Here is a 24,054-nt window from a genome sequence, read left to right as displayed (position 1 = left end):
AGTAATACGAGTAAGGATTACTGACCCATTTATTCAAATGACAAGGTGGGACAAGAGAACTTTATAGAAAACATATTTGTGGGATTGAGTGTCACCTTCTGTGTAGGCCTATAGAAACTGAGACTAACCCTTGTAATCTGTGCTTTGATGGCTATTGTAGGATGAAGAAGCCTGATAATTAATCTGGACATTTTCCAACAGTAATCATGTTAAAGATTTAGATTTTGTTCATTTTATGACATATTGTTAGAACAATATACTCTACAAGTGCATTAAACTTCCAGTGTGTGTTCTCTGCTAATTCTAAAAGTATGATCAATTTTATGAGCACCACCAACAGTGAATGGAAATTGATTCAAAAGGAACTCCTTCTGCTGGTGATTTGCTGAATGTGCAATCCTAATGGAGGTCTGTGATTAGTTAATGACCTATAATGTCAATTTTGGGGTATAAAATTGGTGATATCCTTCAAAGTACCAGAAAGCCTACACTGGCATGGAGTCGCCCACATGATTATTTCTTCCATCACAGGAAACACATTCCTCTGTGTGTGTGTCATGATAATGGACTAGTGAATGACTTTGAGTGGGAAGACCACCTCTAAAAAAACAACTTATTTAAAAAAAATAAGTTTTTTAAAAGAATGCTGTTTGATGCTAAAGCCAATCTGGCAAGAAATATGTAAAGACAAGAACAATTTGCTGGCAGTTCACCATATGAACTCTATTTGGTTCACACATCTCACAATCGAAAATGTTCCAAGCAATGTGCCAGAATCTATGGATGATTTTACCTATGGAAACCCTCCCTTTCCACACCTAACTAGAAGTACCCCCCACAGAACTCAGAATTTCTCCTTACACATGCCTCTGTCCCATAATTAGTCATTTATTATTTTACTGTCACCTCAAATTCTCTATCTCACTCACTCATCCTCCATACCACACACAGTATAGGCTAATACAAATGTTCATGGTCAAGAGCCTAGTCAATTTTGATGATCATGCTCTTTGAAAAGTAAACTACCAACATGCCCACTACATGTTATCAGAACTTAGTACCACGGAAATATTCTTTCCCCTGTCATATAGTCTACCCATAATATTAATTAAACAGCTACAATAAAGAGTAGTTTATTTAGATTGCTGATGCAAGAGCTCGAAATTTACCCGGAACCGTACATTTTCTAGAAAGTAAATGATGTCATTAGAAGGCGCCATTTGAACTCTGCGGAATTTGTTTTGATGGAGCTCGACGTACTGGAAATATGTAAACAAAAACGAATGCGGCCACTTGAAAGATAGAAGTCTAACGGCAAGGTGGGCAACTTTTGTGTGTGTTTTATAAATAAAATAAAACGTTCCCGGACGTGTGAGACGATATGCTACGTACGGAATTATGTTCTTCCTGTGTGTGAAGTCGCCAAGTGCTTGATGTGGATAGCTAGCATCATAGCCAGCCAGCTAGCTATTTCCCAGTGGCGTTATTATTAGTCCAAACAGTTGCAAAACGTTTCGGTAAGTACCTCCCCGTTGCGTTCCGTTTAAGAAACGTTTTGCAACAGTATCGGCGGAATGAATACAGCCCTGCTGTTAACGTTAGCTATGCAGTTGGCAACTGTAGCTCGTTCATTTAGCTATGTGTCATGCATTGGTAGGTATATAGCTAGCTAGTGTATTAAGTAGGTATTAAACCGTACATTAAATATGTTATTATTAGACACCCTCACCCAAGCTTGCTACTTTTGCCGGGCATTTCATTTTCAGTTTGATTTTGATCCAACTGACCCAAACAATGCCGGCGCAACACACCGACCACCTCTGAGTCCATATTCCGTGCGTGGAGCCTGCTATTCATATGAAGCGGTCTCTGTAAAAAATTATATGAGCGTAAGGGATGAGCACCTCGTGGTTCATGTCTCTGTCCTCAGGTAAACGATGGACGAAATCAACCCCCATTACCGCTTTATGAACTGGAGGCGGAGGATACGGGAGGTGCGGGCCGTGCGGTACCGCGAGCGGTTCAAGAGGATGATGAGGGATGGAGAAGTGCTCAGGTGTGTATGAAAACTGTCAGAATTACTTTTATTCGCCAAGTACATTTACACATACCCGGAATGCTGCTTGGTGAAGTGTAGTATGAGGCATGAGAGATAATGACACTCTAGCCAGCCCAGTGTTCCTCAACCCTGGTTCTGAGTAGTTACAATTGACCCAAATGGACAATTTACTAAAATTCCTGGTTCTGGGGACCCAACGGGTCAAGAACGTCAAATATGTGATGCATTCTGGGTAAATTGTGACTGACTGACTGATCTACAAAAATAATAATTAGTTATTACGCAAGGTGATTTTTGCAGTCATGTCGAACAGCCGAGTAGTAACACAATTTATTCAAGCCCTTGGTGAGTTTTTAAAAATGGTTTTACATTTTATTTCACCTTTGTTTAACTAGGCAAGTCCGTTAAGAACAAATTCTTATTTACAATGACGGCCTAGCCCGGCCAAACCTGGACGACGCCGGGCCTATTGTGCTCTGCCCTATGGGACTCCCAATCACAGCCAGATGTGATACAGCCTGGAATCGAACCAGGGACTATAGTGACGCCTCTTGCACTGAGATGCAGTGCCTAAGACCTCTGCGCCACTCGGGAGCCTTGCATGGCATGGTTCCCCGGCTGGGTGGAGATTTCTCCTTAGGACCAATGGAATGGTTGATAATCAGCAAACCACGCCACCTGGGGCACCGGGCCATGCAAAACGAATCACCTACTTGCACTGCTCGTGCTTTGAAATCCACAATTCAGAGGGGAGGTTCTAAGGGTTGGGCTAGATGGTGATGGACTGAGAGATTAGCCAATTAAAATCATAGACTGCCATAGACTTCCAGTCAAGTCCAGATGCAGACAATTACATTGATGTAAGCAACAATCTATCTGCAATATTAAAGCTGATCCACCCCCTTCAAAAAAAAAAAGTCTCGTCCTGAGGAGCTCGGAACCCAGACATCTCTAAAGAAAGAGAGCCGGCTGGTGAGCGAGATCAGTTTGTACTGGGACCAGGATTATCCCACTCTTGGTTAGCCTCTATTGGCTTAAAAAGCCAAACGTAACACATCTGCCAACTCATTTCCAGCAATTGTCCTTCTGTCTGTGCGCACGTTTGTCTTTCACTATGTATGTAGCCAGTTAGCGATACTAATTATAACCGTCTTGTGGGTATACAGAAAGACTTTCCCCAAAAACCTTCTAAGTTAAATGTTAACTGCCATGTAGGCGTAACTGACATAACTATATCATGATTATTTGTATCAATTGGGTGGCCATTGTTTTGCAAACTGTGCCATGACATGTTGCAGTAGCAGGCCTAACAGCAGAAACATCTCTAGACTGACACATTACTCTCTTGCTAAATGTGCAATTAAAGAGGAATTACACTAAAATCAACAATGGTCTTCTGATTTGATTTAATCATTGTCATGAACATTCACTATGAATAATTGTAATATTAAGAATAAAACCAAAACAATCCCAAACCAGGAAAAATAAAACCGAGAACAGACAGAATTCAGGAAAATACCAAAAACAATTTTATGTTTTAGCCCCCTTAACCATTATTTTACCAGGTATATTGACAGAAAACATGTCTCTTGTTCCGGGTGAAGAGTTGCAGGGTAGAGGAGCAGAGAAGTATGTGCCTAATTTGAAATCTATAAAAAAACGAGTAGCTTGCAACATGTTTCTTTAAAAAAAAAATGTAGCTCTTCTCATGCTAGAAAAGGTTGGAGACCCCTGCTTTAGACTCATACTTTCTTTCACACTGTCCTCCTCTCACTGACTTGGCTGACCTGTACCATCCACAAGTTAAATAACAACTGTATGTTGTGTAGCATATGCTTGTATGTTTGTTGAGTACATTTGCAAATGCGATACGATTAATGTAAACACATTTCTGAAATTCTGTTACAGTTACCAAGGGAACTCTGATGAAGTTGGCTGCTACGTGGCTCCAAGGCCGTTATCCAAAGGAAACTGCTACTTTGAGGTAGGATTCAATACAGAGTTAGTTACAGTGCCTTCAGGAAGTATTCACAGTCCTTGACTTTTTCCACATTTTGTTGTGTTTCAGCCTGAATTTAAAATGTATCACTAGCACAATACCCCATAATGCCAAAGTGGAATTATGTTTTTTGACATTTTTACAAATTAATCAAAAATGAAACGCTAAAATGTCTGGTCAATAAGTATTCGACCCCTTTGTTATGGCAAGACACAATAAGTTGCATGGACTGTCCAATAATAGTGTTTAATGTGATTTTTGAATGACTACCTAATCTCAGTACCCCCCCACACATACAATTCTCTGTAAGGTCCCTCAGTTGAGCAGTGAATTTCAAACACAGATTGAATTTCAACCACAAAGACCAGGGAGGTGTTCTAATGCTTTAAAAAAAAGCAGACATTGAATATCCCTCTGAGCATGGTGATGTTATTAATTACACCTTGGATGGTGTGTCAATAAACCCAGTCACTACAAAGATACAAATAAACTAAAGTTAAAAAAACTTTTAAAAAAGTAACACAATAAAATAACAATAATGAGGCTATTTACAGGGGATACTGGTACCAAGTTAGTGTGTGAGGGTACAGGTTAGTTAAGGTAATATGTACATGTTTGTAGGGGAGAAGTGACTATGTATAGATAAACAGCGAGTAGCAGCTGTTGTGTCTTGATTATCATTAATGTGATGACGATTGTTTTATCAAATTGATTAACAATGTTTAATTATTACGATGATTAAATTAATCCCGTAACAATGAACTAATTTGCAATCTTGGGGCACCATGGAAAAAGTTTATTTAACGAGTTACTGTTTTCCGAATTAACTCTTTAAGATATAAATATCTCTTACATTTCAGTCATTAATTAATTGTTTATCTTCTATCAGTCTCATTCCAAATGTCGCAAACTCTTGGATATCTGCACGAACCCTAGTATAAATGATGAATCAGCAATATACCAATTGGCTTAACTATTTATTTACTAACTAACTAAATAATCACACAGAAGTACACAAACACACACAGGTTATACATTGGTTACTAACATGATACAATGAAAAGTCCCTGGTGGACTAAACCTATATGATGGCTTGTTACACCAAATGAAAAGGGAGAGGCAGGTAAGAAAGAGCAAGAGAAAAGACAAAGGACTCCACTATCATACACACAGCTGATAACTAGGCTCATGGAAATGGTAATACACATGAACAGCCGCTCATTCGCAATGTACATATTTACGAGTGTATGCCTTTGTCTCTCTGAAAAAGCCGGTCCATCTGCTGGAGAGTCAGTCGACAGAAAGTCTCTGGTTTGTCCACCAGAGATCAAAGTATTTTGTAGTTATAGCTTGTTCCCTTTGTTCTGGAAGTGTCTGTTATAATGGATAGGTCAGACATACCAATGGTCCGTTTGATAGGGAAATGTTCTCCAGAGTAGATCTTTCAGAGTACCACCCGGTGGTCCTCGGTCGCGTTTACCAGACTAAAGTACGTAAACAGCTGCAGACTGGATGTTCCTGTGTAGTTTTGTAGATTTCTTAACCATTCGTGACGTCCGGTTCAACACCGTCCGTATGCTTTCTAGTCTATAGCGTAGTAGCCATTTCAATGTAGGGACTCCAGTCCCTGCGTTTTCTTGACTTGCAGATATTTTCTCCTTCTCTGTTGAAACTTTCAGAGTTTCTAGCCATTATGTACCTCTCAGCTCACGCTGCTTGTCTCGTTGGACTAATGTACATTTTGACGGAAGTAGGATTTCTACACTTCTGGGAAAAGGGGGCATTCCATAATGTCGGTGTCATGTCTGTGTTCACGTGGGCTTGGCCACCGACTTGGTTAAGACTTCATAAGTGAATTATTCATTTCAAGCAATTTTGAGATTATATATTTTTTTCACCTTTTATTTAACCAGGTAGGCTAGTTGAGAACAAGTTCTCATTTGCAACTGCGACCTGGACAAGAAGGTGGCCAGTTTGACACATACAACAACAGAGTTACACATGGAATAAACAACATACAATCAATAATATAGTAGAAAAAGTCTATATACAGCATGTGCAAATGAGGGAGGTAAGGAAATAAATAGGCCATGGTGGCGAAGTAATTACAATATAGCAATTAAACACTGGAATGGTAGAATGTGCAGAGGATGAATGTGCAAGTAGAGATACTGCGGTGCAAAGGAGCAAGATAAATAAATAAATACAGTATGGGGATGAGGTAGTTGGATGGGCTATTTGCAGATGGGCTATGTACATGTGCAGTGATATGTGAGCTGCTCTGACAGCTGGTGCTTAAAGCTAGTGAGGGAGATGTCTCCAGCTCCAGTGATTTTTGCAGTTCGTTCCAGTCATTGGCAGCAGAGAACTGGAAGGAGAGGCGGACAAAGGAAGAATTGGCTTTGGTGGTGACTAGTGAGATATACCTGCTGGAGCGCGTGCTATGGGTGGGTGCTGCTATAGTGACCAGTGAAGGAGAAATGGGGAGGCTTGGGCGAGTTGCTGTGGAAGGTGGAGGGCTGTTGATCGGGGTAGGGGTAGCCAGGTGGAAAGCATGGCTAGCCGTAGAGAAATGCTATTGAAATTCTCAATTATAGTGGATTTATCATTGGTGACAGTGTTTCCTAGTCTCAGTGCAGTGGGTTGCTGGGGGGAGGTGCTCTTATTCTCCATGGACTTTATAGTGTCCCAGACTTTTTTTTGAGTTTGTGCGACAGGATGCAGATTTCTGTTTGAAAAAGCTAGCCTTAGCTTTCCTAACTGCCTGTGTATATTTGTTACCTAACTTCCCTGAAAGTTGCATATCACGGGGGCTATTCGATGCTAATGCAGAACGCCACATTATGTTTTTGTGCTGGTCAAGGGCAGTCAGGTCTGGAGAGAACCAAGGGCTATATCTGTTCCTGGTTCTAATTTTTTTTAATGGGGCATGCTTATTTACGATGGTGAGGAAGGCACTTTTAAAGAATAACCAGGCATCCTCTACTGACGGGATGAGGTCAATATCCTTCCAGGATACCCGGGCCAGGTTGATTAGAAAGGCATGCTCGCTGAAGTGTTTTAGAGAGCGCTTGACAGTGATGAGGGGTGGTCGTTTGACCGCAGACCCATTACGGATGCAGGCAATGAGGCAGTGATTGCTGAGATCTTGGTTGAAAACAGCAGATGAGTATTTGGAGGGCAAGTTGTTTAGGATGATATCTATGAGGGTGCCCGTGTTTACAGATTTGGGGTTGTACCTGGTGGGTTCATTGATAATTTGTGTGAAATTGAGGGCACCAAGCTTAGATTGTAGGATGGCCGGGGTGTTAAGCATGTCCCAGTTTAGGTCACCTAGCAGCACGAGCTCTGAAGATAGATGGGGGGCAATCAATTCACATTTTGTGTCCAGGGCACAGCTGGGTGCAGAGGGTGGTCTATAGCAAGCGGCAACGGTGAGATACTTGTTTCTGGAAAGGTGGATTTTTACCAAAAGACCAGTAGGCATATGCTAGTAACAGTTGCTTGACGCTCAATTGCCGGTAAGCTTGCAAACAGTTAATACTTTTGATTACCAAACCATTTTTGGAGCTGCATATTTATTTATTTCAATCCTCTCTCCCTACAATTTAAACTTTGCACTGCACCCGATTCTTCTATAGATGTACGCTAGCTCTACCGACCTGTGTTGATTGACAGTTTGCTGATTCAACCAGACAGCAGAGTGCATTTTCACTAGCATATTTATTTTACAAGGACCGATGTTGCGGCTTCTGTCTCTAGCTGCGTGGAGAGTAATCCCCAGACTCTGTGACATTACGTTATAAAACATGGCCATACCATTTCAAGTCATCAGTCTCAATTCAAAGTCGAGTCTTGAGGCTCCAAGTCAAGTCTCAAGTTATTTCATTTTCTATTAAGTTGAGTTTCAAGTCATGTCACTCAAGTCCAAAATGTGCCTCTCTTGTGTTCCCACACGGTTTTACCCTGTTCTCAAACTGTTCCCTACTGTTGTATAGGCTAGTGTTTTGACAGTTCAAGTCGAGCATTGTAAGTCTGAGCCCATCGCCAGTCACACCCTGTAGATTAACTGCTGTCTATGCTCAGAGAACTGTACAGTTGCTAAATTTAGCTGACACATTTGATTAAAAATAGTTTGCAGACTAATCCAAAGCGTGTTATTTTTGGATCATTTCTTTTTTAACAAATTATCTGACAAATGGATCAAACATGGTAGTTTTTCCAGTGTAAAATAATTCAGTGTGTAATATAACTCCCCAATTATTCACCAGTACCTTTTTTTAATAAGAGTCCCTCCAGGCTAAATCATGAAGGCAGCAGGCTCGTTAAAAATCATCCTGGGTTTTGGGAAAGCTCAGGAAAGGAGGACTTGGCTGTACATTTTGGGATAGGGAAAGGTCTGGTTCTGGTATGTAGTGTTGGCTTCCTGAGCCTACTGTATGCTATGCCAGGGCAGTGAGTGGTTTGTGAGGGAGTCCTGCTTGTGTCTGTTGGTCCAAAATGGCACCCGTCCCTACTCCCTTTAAAGTGTACTACTTTTGACCAGGGCCTATAGGACTCTGGTCAATAGTATTGCACTATATATGTTAACGGAATGCTATTTGGGATGTACAGTATGACATTGGAGGACATATTGAGTGTCTGACTGAACGCACGCGCCTGCTTTAACTTTCATGGAAGGAAAACATTTCCCTCTTTTCAGGAATGAAGACCTTAAAGGGTAGGTAGCATAAACATAACCACATGTAATATATATATATTATTTTTTGCATTAGAATATGCATTAAAAAAAGTCCCAAAGCAAAGTTACACCTCACTTTTTTTGTTTTTTTGTTATTACATCAAATTTATCAGAATATGTCATGCTGGAAAAAAACATTTATGGGGTGTGACGTAATATGACAGAACACAACAAAAAAAGCCAGCAGATATAAAGTAGAGAGAGCGGAGACATTCCGATTGACGGCTGAGTTAGATACCGAAGTGCGAAGGAGAGGCCTTCAGAGTGATAGGCCATTTCACCGGCCGAAGGAGAGTCAGCTAATCCAATAGCGATATAGTGAGGTAAATCCACATTTGAATTTACCCAAATTATCTCCACTGCTGACACCTACGATGTACCGGTAGGCCAGTAGGAAATATCAGTTGTAGGTTTCACATTAATGCTTGACACTGCACCTGGTTTCAGTCATAATCTCATTCCGAATCCTGCCTTCCACTGGCTATACTAAGCAATCAAAGTCCTCTGGGGTGAAATGAGCATCGCATACAGTAGATGTGCGCATACTTCAATCCATTATTTTCAATCGGACAAACCGGTCCCACTTTGAAGCTAGAGTCTCGTTTTTGGGCCACAAATGAGTCGTAACCCTGTCATTGTGGGTATTACTGTACTATGTGGGTATTACCACACTAGCTATGAACGACGGAAAACTACTACAACGCTCAGTCGACAAATCAAATTTATTTATATAGCCCTTCGTACATCAGCTGAGATCTCAAAGTGCTGTACAGAAACCCAGCCTAAAACCCCAAACAGCAAGCAATACAGGTGTAGAAGCACGGTGGCTAGGAAAAACTCCCTAGAAAGGCCAAAACCTAGGAAGAAACCTAGAGAGGAACCAGGCTATGGAGGGGTGGCCAGTCCTCTTCTGGCTGTGCCGGGTGGAGATTATAACAGAACATGGCCAAGATGTTCAAATGTTCATAAAGGACCAGCATGGTCAAATAATAATAATCACAGTAGTTGTCGAGGGTGCAGCAAGTCAGCACCTCAGGCTATGAAAAGCCAACTGACATTTACTCCTATCATTAAGAGTATCTCTACCACTCCTGCTGTCTCTAGAGAGTTGAAAACAGCAGGTCTGGGACAGGTAGCACGTCTGGTGAGCAGGTCAGGATTCCATAGCCGCAGGCAGAACAGTTGAAACTGGAGCAGCAGCGCGGCCAGGTGGACTGGGGACAGCAAGGAGTCATCATGCCAGGTAGTCCTGGGGCATGGTCCTAGGGCTCAGGTCCTCCGAGAGAGAGAAAGAGAGAATTAGAGAGAGCATACTTAAATTCACACAGGACACCGAATAAGACAGGAGAAGTACTCCAGATATAACAAACTGACCCTAGCCCCCTGACACATAAACTACTGCAGCATAAATACTGGAGGCTGAGACAGGAAAGGTCAGGAGACACTGGCCCCATCCGATGATACCCCCGGACAGGGCCAAACAGGAAGGATATAACCCCACCCACTTTGCCAAAGCACAGCCCCCACACCACTAGAGGGATATCTTCAACCACCAACTTACCATCCTGAGACAAGGCAGAGTATAGCCCACAAAGATCTCCGCCACGGCACAACCCAAGGGGGGCGCCAACCCAGACAGGAAGATCACATCAGTGACTCAACCCACTCAAGTGACGCACCCCTCCTAGGGACGGCATGAAAGAGCACCAGTAAGCCAGTGACTCAGCCCCTGTAATAGGGTTAGAGGCAGAGAATCCCAGTGGAGTGAGGGGAACCGGCCAGGCAGAGACAGCAAGGGCGGTTCGTTGCTCCAGAGCCTTTCCGTTCACCTTCACACTCCTGGGCCAGACTACACTCAATCATATGACCAACTGAAGAGATGAGTCTTCAGTAAGGACTTAAAGGTTGAGACCGAGTTTGCGTCTCTCACATGGGTAGGCATACCATTCCATAAAAATGGAGCTCTATAGGAGAAAGCCCTGCCTCCAGCTGTTTGCTTAGAAATTCTAGGGACAATTAGGAGGCCTGCGTCTTGTGACCGTAGCGTACGTGTAGGTATGTACAGCAGGGCCAAATCAGAGAGATAGGTAGGAGCAATCCCGTGTCATGCTTTGTAGGTTAGCAGTAAAACCTTGAAATCAGCTCTTGCCTTAACAGGAAGCCAGTGTAGGGAGGCTAGCACTGGAGTGATATGATACATTTTTTGGATCTAGTCAGGATTCTAGCAGCCGTATTTAGCACTAACTGAAGTTTATGTAGTGCTTTATCCGGGAAGCCGGAAAGTAGAGCATTGCAGTAGTCTAACCTAGAAGTAACAAAAGCATGGATTAATTTTTCTGCATCATTTTTGGACAAAAAGTTTCTTATTTTTGCAATGTTACGTAGATGGAAAAAAGCTGTCCTTGAAACATTCTTGTTATGTTCGTCAGAAGAGAGATCAGGGTCCAGAGTAACGCCGAGGTCCTTCACAGTTTTATTTGAGACGACTGTACAACCATTAAGATTAATTGTCAAATGCAACAGATCTCTGATCTCAGATCTCAGATCTCTTTGTTTCTTGGGACCTAGAACAAGCTTCTCTGTTTTGTCTGGTAGACTACCACTATCAAACACACAGGAGAAGAGGAGATGCAATTTTCTGCATGTATTAATATGGTTTCTTCTTTGTGGATGTACATAGTAGCTCACAAGCGCCAACACTTGGTTTGGAATGTAATTACATGCTAGCATGGCTAGTAGCTAATGTTAGCAAGCTGGAACTAGCTAGGTAGCACTATGATGTTGAGAAATAGTGCATTGTGGGTAGTTCTGAAGATATCTGGAAATAAGTTAATAAATATATAAAAACTCTAAAACATCTAATACAAACTATGTTTGTAGTTATAGTTAACCACATCGTGACTACAACTAAGTCTTTGACCACACTAAATTTAAGTAAAAAATCGCTTCCTATCCTTTTAAAAGTGAATAAAACACAGCCTTGTGTATGGAACAGAGGACTGAAGCCATGTAATTATTATTTTTATTTTTTACACATCCACTGAAATATTCCCATGTTTTCAAGACGATCATTGCCAAACCACTGATTTTATTAATAAATCATGTAACTGCAAGTTTAACTTAATTCATGGTTCTTGTATTTTGTATCAAAGCTTTTGGTTTTTGAGGTTAAGACCATTTAGCAGTGGGCTGTTGGAAAGCACCCATCTCCAGCTCACCTGTGTACATCTCATTTGAAGTGTCTTTTACGTCCCAAATAGCACCTTATTCCCTTTAAAGGGGCATTACTTTTGACCACGGCCCCATAGGTGCCATTTGGGACACAACCCACATTAGTCTAACTGAGGATTTAGGGAGCTCCAAATGGGATTCAGAACATGATACAATGACACAACATTGAGACAGACTGCTGCATATTCTCTCTCACACTCTGGGGACTATGCTAGTGAGGTCATGGGGAAGGACTTAATGGTTTCCCCTTTTCTCTCTGGATCCGTCAGTGCTCTGATTGCACTCCATCCACGCTTAGAGCCGCCCCCCCAGGGATGATGTCATAATTAATCGCCCTCGGTAGGAAAGTGTGTAGTCGCAGGTGCTCGTGAGCATCTGTCTGACTGACACCCCCACAGGGAATCGTGAATGAGGACTTTTTTCCCCCTCAGCATGTTAGGACAACTTGCTAATGCCTTTATGGTCATGTTATGGTTGAAGTGGTCTGTGATGTTTTCAGGTTTAGTTTCAGGTTATGTTATAGCCTTATTCTAAAATGGAAAAAACAAACAATGACAAAGCAATAACAGGTTTTTAGAAATGTTTGCAAATGTATTAAAAATAAAAAACATAAATACACTTCAGAGTGGCGCAGCGGTCTAAGGCACTGCATCTCAGTGCTTGAGGCGTCACTACAGACATCCTGGTTCAATTCCAGGCTGTATCACAACCAGCCGTGATTGGGAGACCCATAGGGCGGCGCACAATTGGCCCAGGGTCATCCGAATTTGGCCAGTGTAGGCCGTCATTTTTAATAATAATTTGTTCTTAACTGTCTTGCCTAGTTAAATAAGGTTACACATTTACATAAGTATTCAGACCCTTTGCTAACTGAGCAATCGGTGGAGAAGGGCCTTGGTCAGGTAGATGACCAAGAACCCAATGGTAACTGACAGAGCTCCAGAGTTTCTCTGTGGAGATGGGAGAGCCTTCCAGAAGGACAACCATCTCTGCAGCACTCCACCAATCAGGCCTTTATGGTAGAGTGGCCAGATGGAAGCCACTCCTCAGTAAAAGGCACATGACAGCCTTCTTTGAGTTTGTCAAAAGGCACCTAAATGACTGACCATGAGAAAAAAGATTATCTGGTCTGATGAAACCAAGATTGAACTCTTTGGCCTGAATGCCAAGCATCACGTCTAGGGCTGTGGCAGTCATAACATTTTTGTCAGCCGGTGATTGTCAAGTAAATAACTGTCAGGCTCACGGTAATTGACTGTTAATTAACATAAGCACATTTAGCATCTCCTGGCTTCCACACATAGTCTACAAGCCACTGATGCTGACCTTTGGAACATTTCCATTTTAGAAAGTCTAATAAATCCATGTAATATAGCCGAACACATTCACAATAAACCCATCATTTTATTTTAGACACTTCTAAAGAAGCATGATTTGAAGAAAATGTAGACTATTTCTGAAGAACAGAATAGCATACTCTGAGTTGTCAGGTATGTTAGGCCCTGATCTGGATATGCCAAATGGCTGTGGGCTACACTAGTTGATTTAGCACACAAGATTTGCTTAGAATTCCGTGGCAGTATTTTATAGTATGAAGAGTACAATTGAACAAAAGCTGAATAAAATGGAAAGGATATATTCTCCAAACGATTTGAGGGAGTGCGCACATGCGGCTATTCTGTGTTGAGCGGTTACCAAAAACAGGTCTTCCTATATGCTTAATTTAGAGTTATTAATGTAACTATAGTTGTTCTACAAACGTTGCGCTATATTTGAATTTTTAATACATTGTAAGGCTGCATGATGTGTGTGGCCGTAATGCACCCTAAAATAATCCATGCCTTTTGCGGCCAGTGGCCTGTGCCCTTCTCCCGGAGTTCTACGTGCTCCATCATGTAATCAATCGGGTCTTACTCACAGGCTACAAGTGAAGACCGATACATCGGGGACGCAACTGCGTGTGTCCTTATCCAATTCCAAGGTGCATATTGAAGATATTGGAAGTAATGTCCGCATTTACCTTTCGTCAGCCAACAAGATCAGTAGGCATAATGAACAGCAAAAGCACTAGTCTATGTCAATCTACTATCCCCCATAGTATAAAAGTAGACGTATTCTGTGCAATAAATAAATATTCCAAACATAGTCTAGGACATTTGTGGGATGTGATAGATCCCAATTAACACAACCACTAGCATAAAAACTTATTTTTGCAATGTGGCGAACGCAACAGATCAGAAAGTTTAGCTTAAAATGTTCATAAACTATTGGGCTATTTCTTCACATTATAAGCGCAGCAATGCTCGCATCGTAGTAGACTTTTATTTTTATTTCACCTTTTATTTAACCAGGTAGGCCAGTTGAGAAGTTCTCATTTACAACTGCGACCTGGCCAAGATAAAGCGAAGCAGTGTGACAAAAACAACAATACAGAGTTACACACAAACAAATGTACAGTCAATAACACAATAGAAAAAATCTATATACAGTGTGTCCACATGTAGACGAGTCGGGAGGTAAGGCAATAAATAGGCCATAGAGGTGAAATAATTACAATTTACCATTAACACTGGAGTGATATATGTGCAGATGATGATGTGCAAGTAGAGATACTGGGGTGCAAAAGAGCAAGAAGATAAATAACAATATGGGGATGAGGTAGTTGGGTGTGCTATTTACAGATTGGCTTGAATGTTCCATTAGTGGAAAACACCATTATCAAAAGTGACTGCAAATGCAATTATGCATGTAATGCTTTTATCATAAAGGTGCATGTTTATGGTGAAAATGATCTTCCCCAAACTTGAAACTCACGCGCTGTTTATGTATGCCCATTAGGCTTTTCACCCCTTGTAAAGCAGATTAATTTGCTTCGTTTTAAGAAGTTATTTGGCCACTTTAGTTGTGATACAAATTAAAACATCTAGGCCCATGGGCTAGGCTAAATGAGGTGTGCGACTATGATTAGAAAAAGTCGCAAAAAAAGGCGTTGTTTCTTATGCTGGACATCATTCACAAGTGATAATCTATAATTCACAAGTATTAGGCTAATATTGTCACCCATCAGACTATTCCTGATTTAATCTTGTCTTTACATATACTAGATAATATACAGTACCAGTCAAAAGTTTGGTACTGTTTTTTACATTGTCGAATAGAGAGACATCAAAACTATGAAATAACACACATGGAATCATGAGGTAACCGAAAACGTGTTAAACAAATATAAATATATTTTATATTTGAGATTCTTCAAAGTAGCCACCCTTTGCCTTGATGACGCTATATCCCATAACTGCTCAACATTGAAAGCTCTCTCACAACCCATGCTCGCAGACACTCTGGGATTTGCAACCATTTTATTTTTTCACTTAACTCCACACTTTTCCAAACACAAAACACACACCCCACCTTCCATCACAATACACCCACACATACCCACATACTGTGCCTTCTATGTCCTCTGTTTGCTGTGTTTTTACCCCTACCATGTTCATTCGGAGTACTTTTGTGTTCGGTGTCCTTACATTTTAAGATGTATTATTTAGCTAATTACATTTCTTCTAATGCGGTCTTATCTATTAGTAAAGTACTATAAATATAATTATTTTACAACTTGCCCTGTCTTGAATGGTATAGTGTAGTTGTAGTTTATTTCTTTATCAATTGTTGTATTTTATTGTTTTCCTATATATTTTGTTAATACAATCCCTACCATGGATAGGATTGGGGGTTCCTTTATTCGACAACTCTGAGAACCTTGTAATATTTTGAATAGCAAATTTTTGTTTGTTTCTGTGATGTTCGTAACTTATTTTTTAAACTATTTTTGTACATAATGTTGCCTCTACCGTGTCTTATGACCGAAAATAACTTCTAGACATCAAGACTGCGATTACTCACCATGGACTAGCAGAATCCTTTTTCTTCTTTCACGACTCTGACGAGCCTAAGGATATACGGCTCCCTCGGGAACAGGCCCCGACCCCAGTGATCTGCGTGAAGAGGAGGTGGAGAAAGAGAGTACGGAGACCTTTTGAGGAGTTGGAGGCGATCGAATAAACCCCCACTCTCCTCAATTCTGCTAGCAAACATGCAATCTTTGGACAATAAAATGGACAAGTTATTGGGAAGATTAAACTACCAACAGGACATTAACAACGGTAACATCTTATGCTTCACGGAGTCGTGGCTGAACGACGACAATATCAACATACAGCTGGCTGGTTATATGACGTACCGGCAGGATAGAACAGCGTCTGGTAAGACGAGGGGGGGCCTGAGGTAGATAAGCTGTAGACCACACTATCTACCTAGAGAGTTTTCATCTATATTCTTTGTAGTTGTTTATATACCACCACAGTCAGAGGCTGGCACTAAGATAGCATTGAATGAGCTGTATTCCGCCATAAACAAACAGGAAAACGCTCACCCAGAGGCGGCGCTCCTAGTAGCCAGGGACTTAAATGCAGGGAAACTTAAATCGGTTTTACCAAATTTCTATCAGCATGTTAAATGTGCAACCAGAGGGGGAAAAAAACTCTGGAACACCTATACTCCACACACAGAGATGCATACAAAGCTCTCCCTCGCCCTCCATTTGGCAAATCTGACCATAATTCCATTCTCCTGATTCATGTTTACAAGCAAAAATGTAAGCAGGAAACACCAGTGACCTAGATCAATAAAAAAGTGGTCAGATGAAGCAGATGCTAGGCTACAGGCCCCCGTCCCCACAGGAGGCCTTTTAGCTTTTGGTAGGCCGTTATTGTAAATAAGAATTTGTTATTAACTGACTTGCCTAGATAAATAAAGGTTAAATAAATAAAATACATGACTGTTTTGCTAGCACAGACTGGAATATGTTCCGGGATTCCTCGATGGCATTGAGGAGTACACCACATCTGTCATTGGCTTCATCAATAAGTGCATCGACGACGTCGTCCCCACAGTGACCATACGTACATACCCCAACCAGAAGCCATGGATTACAGGCAGCATCCACACTGAGCTAAAGGCTAGAGCTGCTGCATTCAAGGAGCGAGACTCTAACCCAGAAGCTTATAAGAAACGCCGCTATGCCCTCCAACATACCATCAAACAGGCAAAGCGTCAATACAGGACTAGGATTGAATCGTACTACACCGGCTCTGACGCTCATCGGATGTGGCAGGGCCTGCAAACCATTACAGACTACAAAGGGAAGCACAGCCGAGAGCTGCCCAGTGACACGAGCCTTCTGGACGACCTAAACTTCTATGCTCGCTTCGAGGAAAATAACACTGAAACATGGATGAGAGCACCAGCTGTTCTAGAAGACTGCGTGATCACACACTCTACAGCTGATGTGAGTAAGACCTTTAGACAGGTCAACATTCACAAGGCCGCAGGGCCAGATGGATTACCAGGACATGTACTGCGAGCAAGCGCTGACCAACTAGCAAGTGTCTTCACTGACATTTTCAACCTCTCCCTGTCCGAGTCTGTAATACCAACATGTTTTAACTTCTTGAAGCTAGGGGGCACTATTTTTATGTTTGGAAAAATAACATTCCCAAAGTAAACGCCATATTTCTCAGGACCAGATACTAGAATATGCATATATGACAGATTAGGATAGAAAACACTCTAAAGTTTCCAAAACTGTCAAAATATTGTCTGTGAGTATAACAGAACTGATATTGCAGGCGAAACCCTGAGAAAAATCAAACCAGGAAGTGGCTTCTATTTTGAAAACTCAATGTTCCATAGCCTCCCATTGCTCCATTTAAAGGGATATCAACCAGATTCCTCTTCATAACGCTTCCTCAAGGTGTCAACAGTCTTCAGACATATTTTCAGGCTTAAAACAAAAAAAAAATGAGCCAGAACGATAACATTGCGTCAAGTGATCACATGAGTTTTGCTCACGCAACAGAGTTTGGATAGGTAATGCTTTTCCCTCTCCTACTGTGAAAGACATTTGCGGTTGATATTATCGATTATATATTTTAAAAACAACCTGAGGATTGATTATAAAAACATGTTTCTGTGGACATTACGGATATTATTTGGAATTTGTCTGCGTTATCGTGACCGCTCTTTCCTGTGGATTTCTGAACATAATGTGCCAAACAAATGGAGGTATTTTGGATATAAAAATAATCTTTATGGAACAAAAGGAACATTTGTTGTGTAACTGGGAGTCTCGTGAGTGAAAACATCCGAAGATCATCAAAGGTAAACAATTAATTTGATTGCTTTTCTGATATTCGTGACCAAGCTACCTGATGCTAAGTGTACTTAATGTTTTGTCATGCGATCGATAAACTCACACGAACGCTTGGATTGCTTTCGCTGTAAAGCATAATTTCAAAATCTGGAGGAAAAAGGGGGATGCTTGCAAGCCGAAGAACACCATCCCAACTGTGAAGCATGGGGATGGCAGCATCATGTTGTAGGGGTGCTTTGCTGTGAAAAACTGAGTTTAAATGTATTTGGCTAAGGTGTAAGTAAACTTCCGACTTCAACTGTATATATGTTTTTACTATTGCTCGACTAAAGAGATCTTGGTCGACCAACAGCCTATCGGCCAAACAATCGACCATTCGGCTAAATTGGGTCAACCATAATTTGTTCAATCGCAATTCTCCCCATCAGTTTACAAAAAAAGGAAAACTGATTGGCTGGCTGTAAGAGCTAGTAAATAGTTCTTTACTATTTTTAGGTAGTGGAACTACTTTAGCTTCCTTCCATGCCTGTGGACACACAAACTCCTTTAGGCTTTGGTTAAAGACATTGTAATGTGTGCGCTGGGGGCCGGGAAGCAAGTTCAGGGAGTGCATAATTTATTAAACAAATGAACAAAACAAGAAACACAAACAACGCACAGACATGACACAGAAACAATGACGCCAGGGGAAGGAACCAAATGGTGAGTCTGAGTCTGACGCGCAGGTGCACGTAACGATGGTGACAGGTGTGCGCCATAACGAGCAGCCTGGTGACCTAGAGGCCGGAGAGTGAGCACAAGTAACAGACATGGCAAATAGGTGTGGTAATACAGTCTGCTTCCATCCTCAATAGTTCCCGATATAAGTTTTAAATACCTGGCGGCTTATCATTATTGATGGATAACAACTGTTTTTCCAACTCTTACACAAAAACTTGACAGAATTCAAAACGGCAATACTTCTCTTTCCTTATTAGATCTTCAAAACACAAATATAATGGTTCACTGTTAAATTTTCTCAGTTTGTTCACTTTAAAGCTGAAATAGTATTTTAAATGATTTGGCTAAGTCAAAAGGTTTTGTTATAAATGACCCATCAAGTCAATGTATGATGAAGATGAATTGGGTTTTCTGCCCATGAAGTCATTTAAGATGCTCAAGTCTTTTACCATAGTTTGTCAATGATCTTGTTTTAGTAATATAATTGTATATATAATCGTTGATCCAGGGGGCTCACGGTAAGTTTATTAACAGGTGCATGTTTGTCAACAATTGAGAAGAATAATTTTACAAATACTCTGCTGCATCTGGATTCTTCTCCATATACTCCTCCAGGTGACCATCATTGACACAGGGGTGAGGGGGATGATTGCTGTTGGCCTGGTGCCTCAGTACTACAAGCTGGACCATCAGCCTGGCTGGCTCCCGCACTCAGTGGCCTACCACGCTGATGATGGCAAGTATGTGTCGGGCCCCTTCTTAGCTTAAAAATATGTTTCTCCACATTCTAAAATCTCCTCTTTCAAACAAAGTTTTGAATATACCTCAACATTGCAGCATCAGTTTGGGATAATTTCAATGACATCGTCTAAAAGGGAATATAGAAATAGGCCCAATGTTCCTCAACATTAAAGAATAAGAGATTTGTTTTGAACGTTCCACATCACCACTTTATGAACATTTGACCAACGTTGAGATCACTACTTGGCCTTGTGTTGTGAAGCATGCAAGACTTAACAATCAGGTCTATAATTATTGGTACCCTTGAAATACTGAATAAAATAAATAATGCAAATACAGCGCTATATTGTATGCTCCAAAAAAATGGGTCAATTATTTTATAATACAATTGCTCAAAGAAAGACCTTTTGTATAACAAGAAATACAATTCTCCTTTTTTTTAAAGATAGGGGTCCAAATTATGAGCACACCTGGTTTCAATACTCAAGCACCCTCCCCTTGCAAGGATAACGACACTGAGCCTTTTTCCAAAATGTTTTATGATCTTTTCAGGTCCTTGATATCATTCGTCTGCTCTTATTGACTGCCCTCTTCAATTCAATCCACAGGTTTTCAGTGGGGTTTGGAGACCAAGATGGCCATTGCAAAATGTTGCTTTTATGGCTGTCCCTGACTAAAAAAAATCTTGGTCGACCTAGAGTTGTATTGTTCTTTCGACCAATCGCTTGGTCTACATGTTTAAAATAATTTTTCCATATGGGGAAAGGGGGATACATAGTCAGTTGTACAACTGAAATGTGTCTTCCGCATTGAACCCAACCACTCTGGTAGCCTAGTGTTAAGAGTGTATAGTCATTGTAAATAAGAATTGGTTCTTAATTGACTTTCCTAGTTAAATTAAGGTTACACACACACACACACACTCACCAAAAAGTTATTTTGTTGCCATTTACGTATACTCCATTACCAGTAAAACATAATCAAAACCTATTTCATTCACTTACTTGCTGTGCTGTTTCATTGTTCATTTGTTCAGTCGTTTCATTCTCTACCAGGATTTCATCACACATGTCAAGCAGTGAAGTTTCTCCTCTATCTGTCCGTGGCCTCTTCCTCAGCAGATACAAAAGTATCTATATCCACAGTAAAACGAGTCCTACATCGACATAACCTGAAAGGCCGCTCAGCAAGGAAGAAGCCACTGCTCCAAAACCGCCATAAAAAAGCCAGACTACAGTTTGCAACTGCACATGGGGACAAAGATCATACTTTTTTGAGAAATGTCCTCTGGCCTGATGAAACAAAAATAGAACTGTTTGGCCATAATGACCATTGTTATGTTTGGAGGACAAAGGGGGGAGCTTGCAGGCCGAAGAACAGCATCCCAACCGTGAAGCACGAGGGTGGCAGCATCATGTTGTGGGGGTGCTTTGCTGCAGGAGGGACTGGTGCACTTCACAAAATAGAGCAAACATGAGGGAGGAAAATGATGCGGCTATATTGAAGAAACATCTCAAGACATCAGTCAAGTTCAAGCTTGGTCGCAAATGGGTCTTCCGAATGGACAATGACCCCAAGCATACTTCCAAAGTTGTGGCAAAATGGCTTAAGGACAACAAAGTCAAGGTATTGGAGTGGCCATCACAAACCCCTAACCTCAATCCTATAGAAAATTTGTGGGCAGAACTGAAAAAGCATGTGTGAGTAAGGAGGCCTACAAACCTGACTCAGTTACACCAGCTCTGTCAGGAGGAATGGGCCAAACTTCACCCAACTTATTGTGGGAAGCTTGTGGAAGGCTACCCAAAACGTTTGACCCAAGTTAAACAATTTAAAGGCAATGCTACCAAATACTAATTGAGTGTATGTAAACTTCTGACCCACTGGGAATGTGATGAAAGAAATAAAAGCTGAAATAAATAATTCTCTCTACTATTATTCTGACATTTCACATTCTTAAAATAAAGTGGTAATCCTAACTGACCTAAAACAGGGAATTGTTAATTGGATTAAATGTCAGGAATTGTGAAAAACTGAGTTTAAATATATTTGGCTAAGTTGTATGTAAACTTCCGACTTCAACTGGAACATCGAGCATGGTGTTGACACAGTAAAGAGAGAATTCCACCGAATTGCTTGTTCACAGCCTGTGTCGCCAGTTTTGTTGAGCAAGCGTTTCAATGCCATAACAGAGCTTATTTCTCAAGTCAGTTGTTTGAATGGAGCTAGCTAGTGTGTTTTATGTTTCCAAGTTTTGAACATATTCTCAAATGCCATTGAAATGGCAGCAGCGGTATGACAACCATGAAATACGACTTCCTCAGTACAATATCCCCGACGACCCACTGTGCTGTCAGACTCAGCATGCTCATGGGGCTGATATCGCTGGTCCAAATGTCAGTCGTGAAGCTAATAGCAGTGACGCTATACTGTGTAACTCCGGTAGGGAAACATCTGAAAAATAGCGCACTTAGTAACTTAGTGTGTACTGGTGCTCGACCATTCATTGAAAGCCAACATCACACACGACAGAGAAGGGGCAATGAATTCTATTATCTTGGCATTATTGGATTTCACCTTTTTGAGTTGTCTCGCTGAGACATTTTACATTTTACGTGGTGTCATTACGTCATGTTAGTATGCACGTCATATAGGTATGCACGTCAGCTTTGACATCGGTTTTGCACATTGGCGTTAAACTAGACATTGGGCCATTGGCGATGTTGGCATTTTTAGCTAATATCGTCAGATTCCGATATCTTCACCGATATATCGTGCATCCCTAATAATCACCTCAATAAATTGGTTATAACAAATTCCAAACACAGTAATGTCGACAGCTAAATGAATGCGGAGGACGTGACAAAGAAAGTTGAAGCAGGCAAATGTTTACTGGTTACTCAGGAGGGAAAGGGGAAGTCAGATCTGACATTTGACTTAGTTGTGGAATAAGTAGCCTAGTGTTTAGAGTGTTGGACTAGTAACCAAAAGGTTGCAAGTTCAAATCCCTGGGACCACAGTCTCAAAGGAAACCATTAGTAACACACTACGCCGTCATGGGTTAAAATCCTGCAGCGCACGCAAGGTCCCCCTGCTCAAGCCAGCGCATGTCCAGGCCCGTCTGAAGTTTGCCAATGACCATCTGGATAATCCAGAGGATGAATGGGAGAAGGTCATGTGGTCTGATGAGACAAAAATAGAGCTTTTTGGTTTAAACTCCACTTGCCGTGTTTGGAGGAAGAAGAAGAAGGATGAGTATAACCCCAAGAATATCATCCCAACCGTGAAGCATGGAGGTGGAAACATCATTCTTATGGGATGCTTTTCTGCAAAGGGGACAGGACGACTGCACCGTATTGAGGGGAGGATGGATGGGGCCATGTATTGCGAGATCTTGGCCAACAACCTCCTTCCCTTAGTAAGAGCATTGAAGATGGGTCGTGGCTGGGTCTTCCAGCATGACAACGACCCGAAACACACAGCCAGGGCAACTAAGGAGTGGCTCCGTAAGAAGCATCTCAAGGTCCTGGAGTGGCCTAGCCAGTCTCCAGACCTGAACCCAATAGAAAATCTGTGTGTGTGTGTGATATATATATATATATATATATATATATATATATATATATATATATATATATATATTAGTTATTCTGTAGCTACTACATGTGCCCATCTCATTGATATCAAATTATTAGAGGTACACAAGTCGTTTTTGAAATACGTCACTGTCATTTTATCTACCGCCACTGCGCGTAATGGTCATATCGGCGGGTATTCCAACTGTTTCCAATGTAATCTTTTTTTTTGTTTTTACAGTTGCCGGTTCTGTTCTTTACAAGTATTCTGTATTAGCCCAGCACTGAAGTTTTTTACGAAGTGCGTATGACCACAAACTTTTCTGTAGATGGTATTTCCTTTTCACACTCCAAGCTGCAAGACTCCATTACGCACCTCCATTTGTGTGTCAATCTGAGATGACAAATCGAAATGAAGAGGATTTTAACCTCCATAAGACATTTGAATTCACAATGGAAGATTATGCCCACATTATGACACTTTGTTTGACAATCATGTTGATCCAGTTAAAACAACGGATTCACTACAAAAGAGACTGAAACACCTATATGACAGAGGGATTCATCTGCATCTCCATCCACTCTGTCACTTTGAATGACTATTTGGGCAAGAAACTGATTCCATGAGGCCTTAGATTCCAGAAGGCACCCACAATCTGCAGAGACAATGAGACTTTGTGACCGGTGTGTGCTAAATAACAAACAAATGCTCATTTGTGTTCATGGTTCTCATTATTCATGGATGGAATATGTGAGAAGATACAAGCGGTGAGATTA

General features: G+C 41.2%; 1 protein-coding gene across 6 annotated transcripts in view; it reads left to right on the top strand.

Moving 5' to 3' along the window:
- The first annotated feature begins 1,168 nt into the window (after positions 1-1,168).
- Positions 1,169-24,054, top strand: part of LOC110528215 (SPRY domain-containing protein 3) — a 61,827-nt gene continuing 38,941 nt past the window's right edge. For 5 of the 6 annotated variants that reach the window (XR_005052634.1, XR_005052635.1, XM_021610074.2 and 2 more), the window contains exons 1-4: positions 1,169-1,319; positions 1,931-2,056; positions 3,968-4,043; positions 19,577-19,701. Coding sequence is in view for 4 of the 6 variants with exons in the window: in XM_021610074.2 (XP_021465749.2) it covers positions 1,938-2,056; positions 3,968-4,043; positions 19,577-19,701 (320 nt within the window). In the remaining 2 variants the exon portion in view is untranslated. Of the gene's footprint in view, positions 1,320-1,380; positions 1,518-1,930; positions 2,057-3,967; positions 4,044-19,576; positions 19,702-24,054 lie in introns of those variants that run through there. The other variant, XM_036983805.1, reaches the window with a different exon arrangement.

The sequence above is a fragment of the Oncorhynchus mykiss genome, chromosome 7 (genome assembly GCF_013265735.2).
Source record: "Oncorhynchus mykiss isolate Arlee chromosome 7, USDA_OmykA_1.1, whole genome shotgun sequence".
Taxonomy (NCBI): Eukaryota; Metazoa; Chordata; class Actinopteri; order Salmoniformes; family Salmonidae; genus Oncorhynchus; species Oncorhynchus mykiss.
The sequence above is the reverse complement of the archived record's forward strand: the minus strand, read 5'-3'. Positions and strand labels throughout refer to the sequence as shown.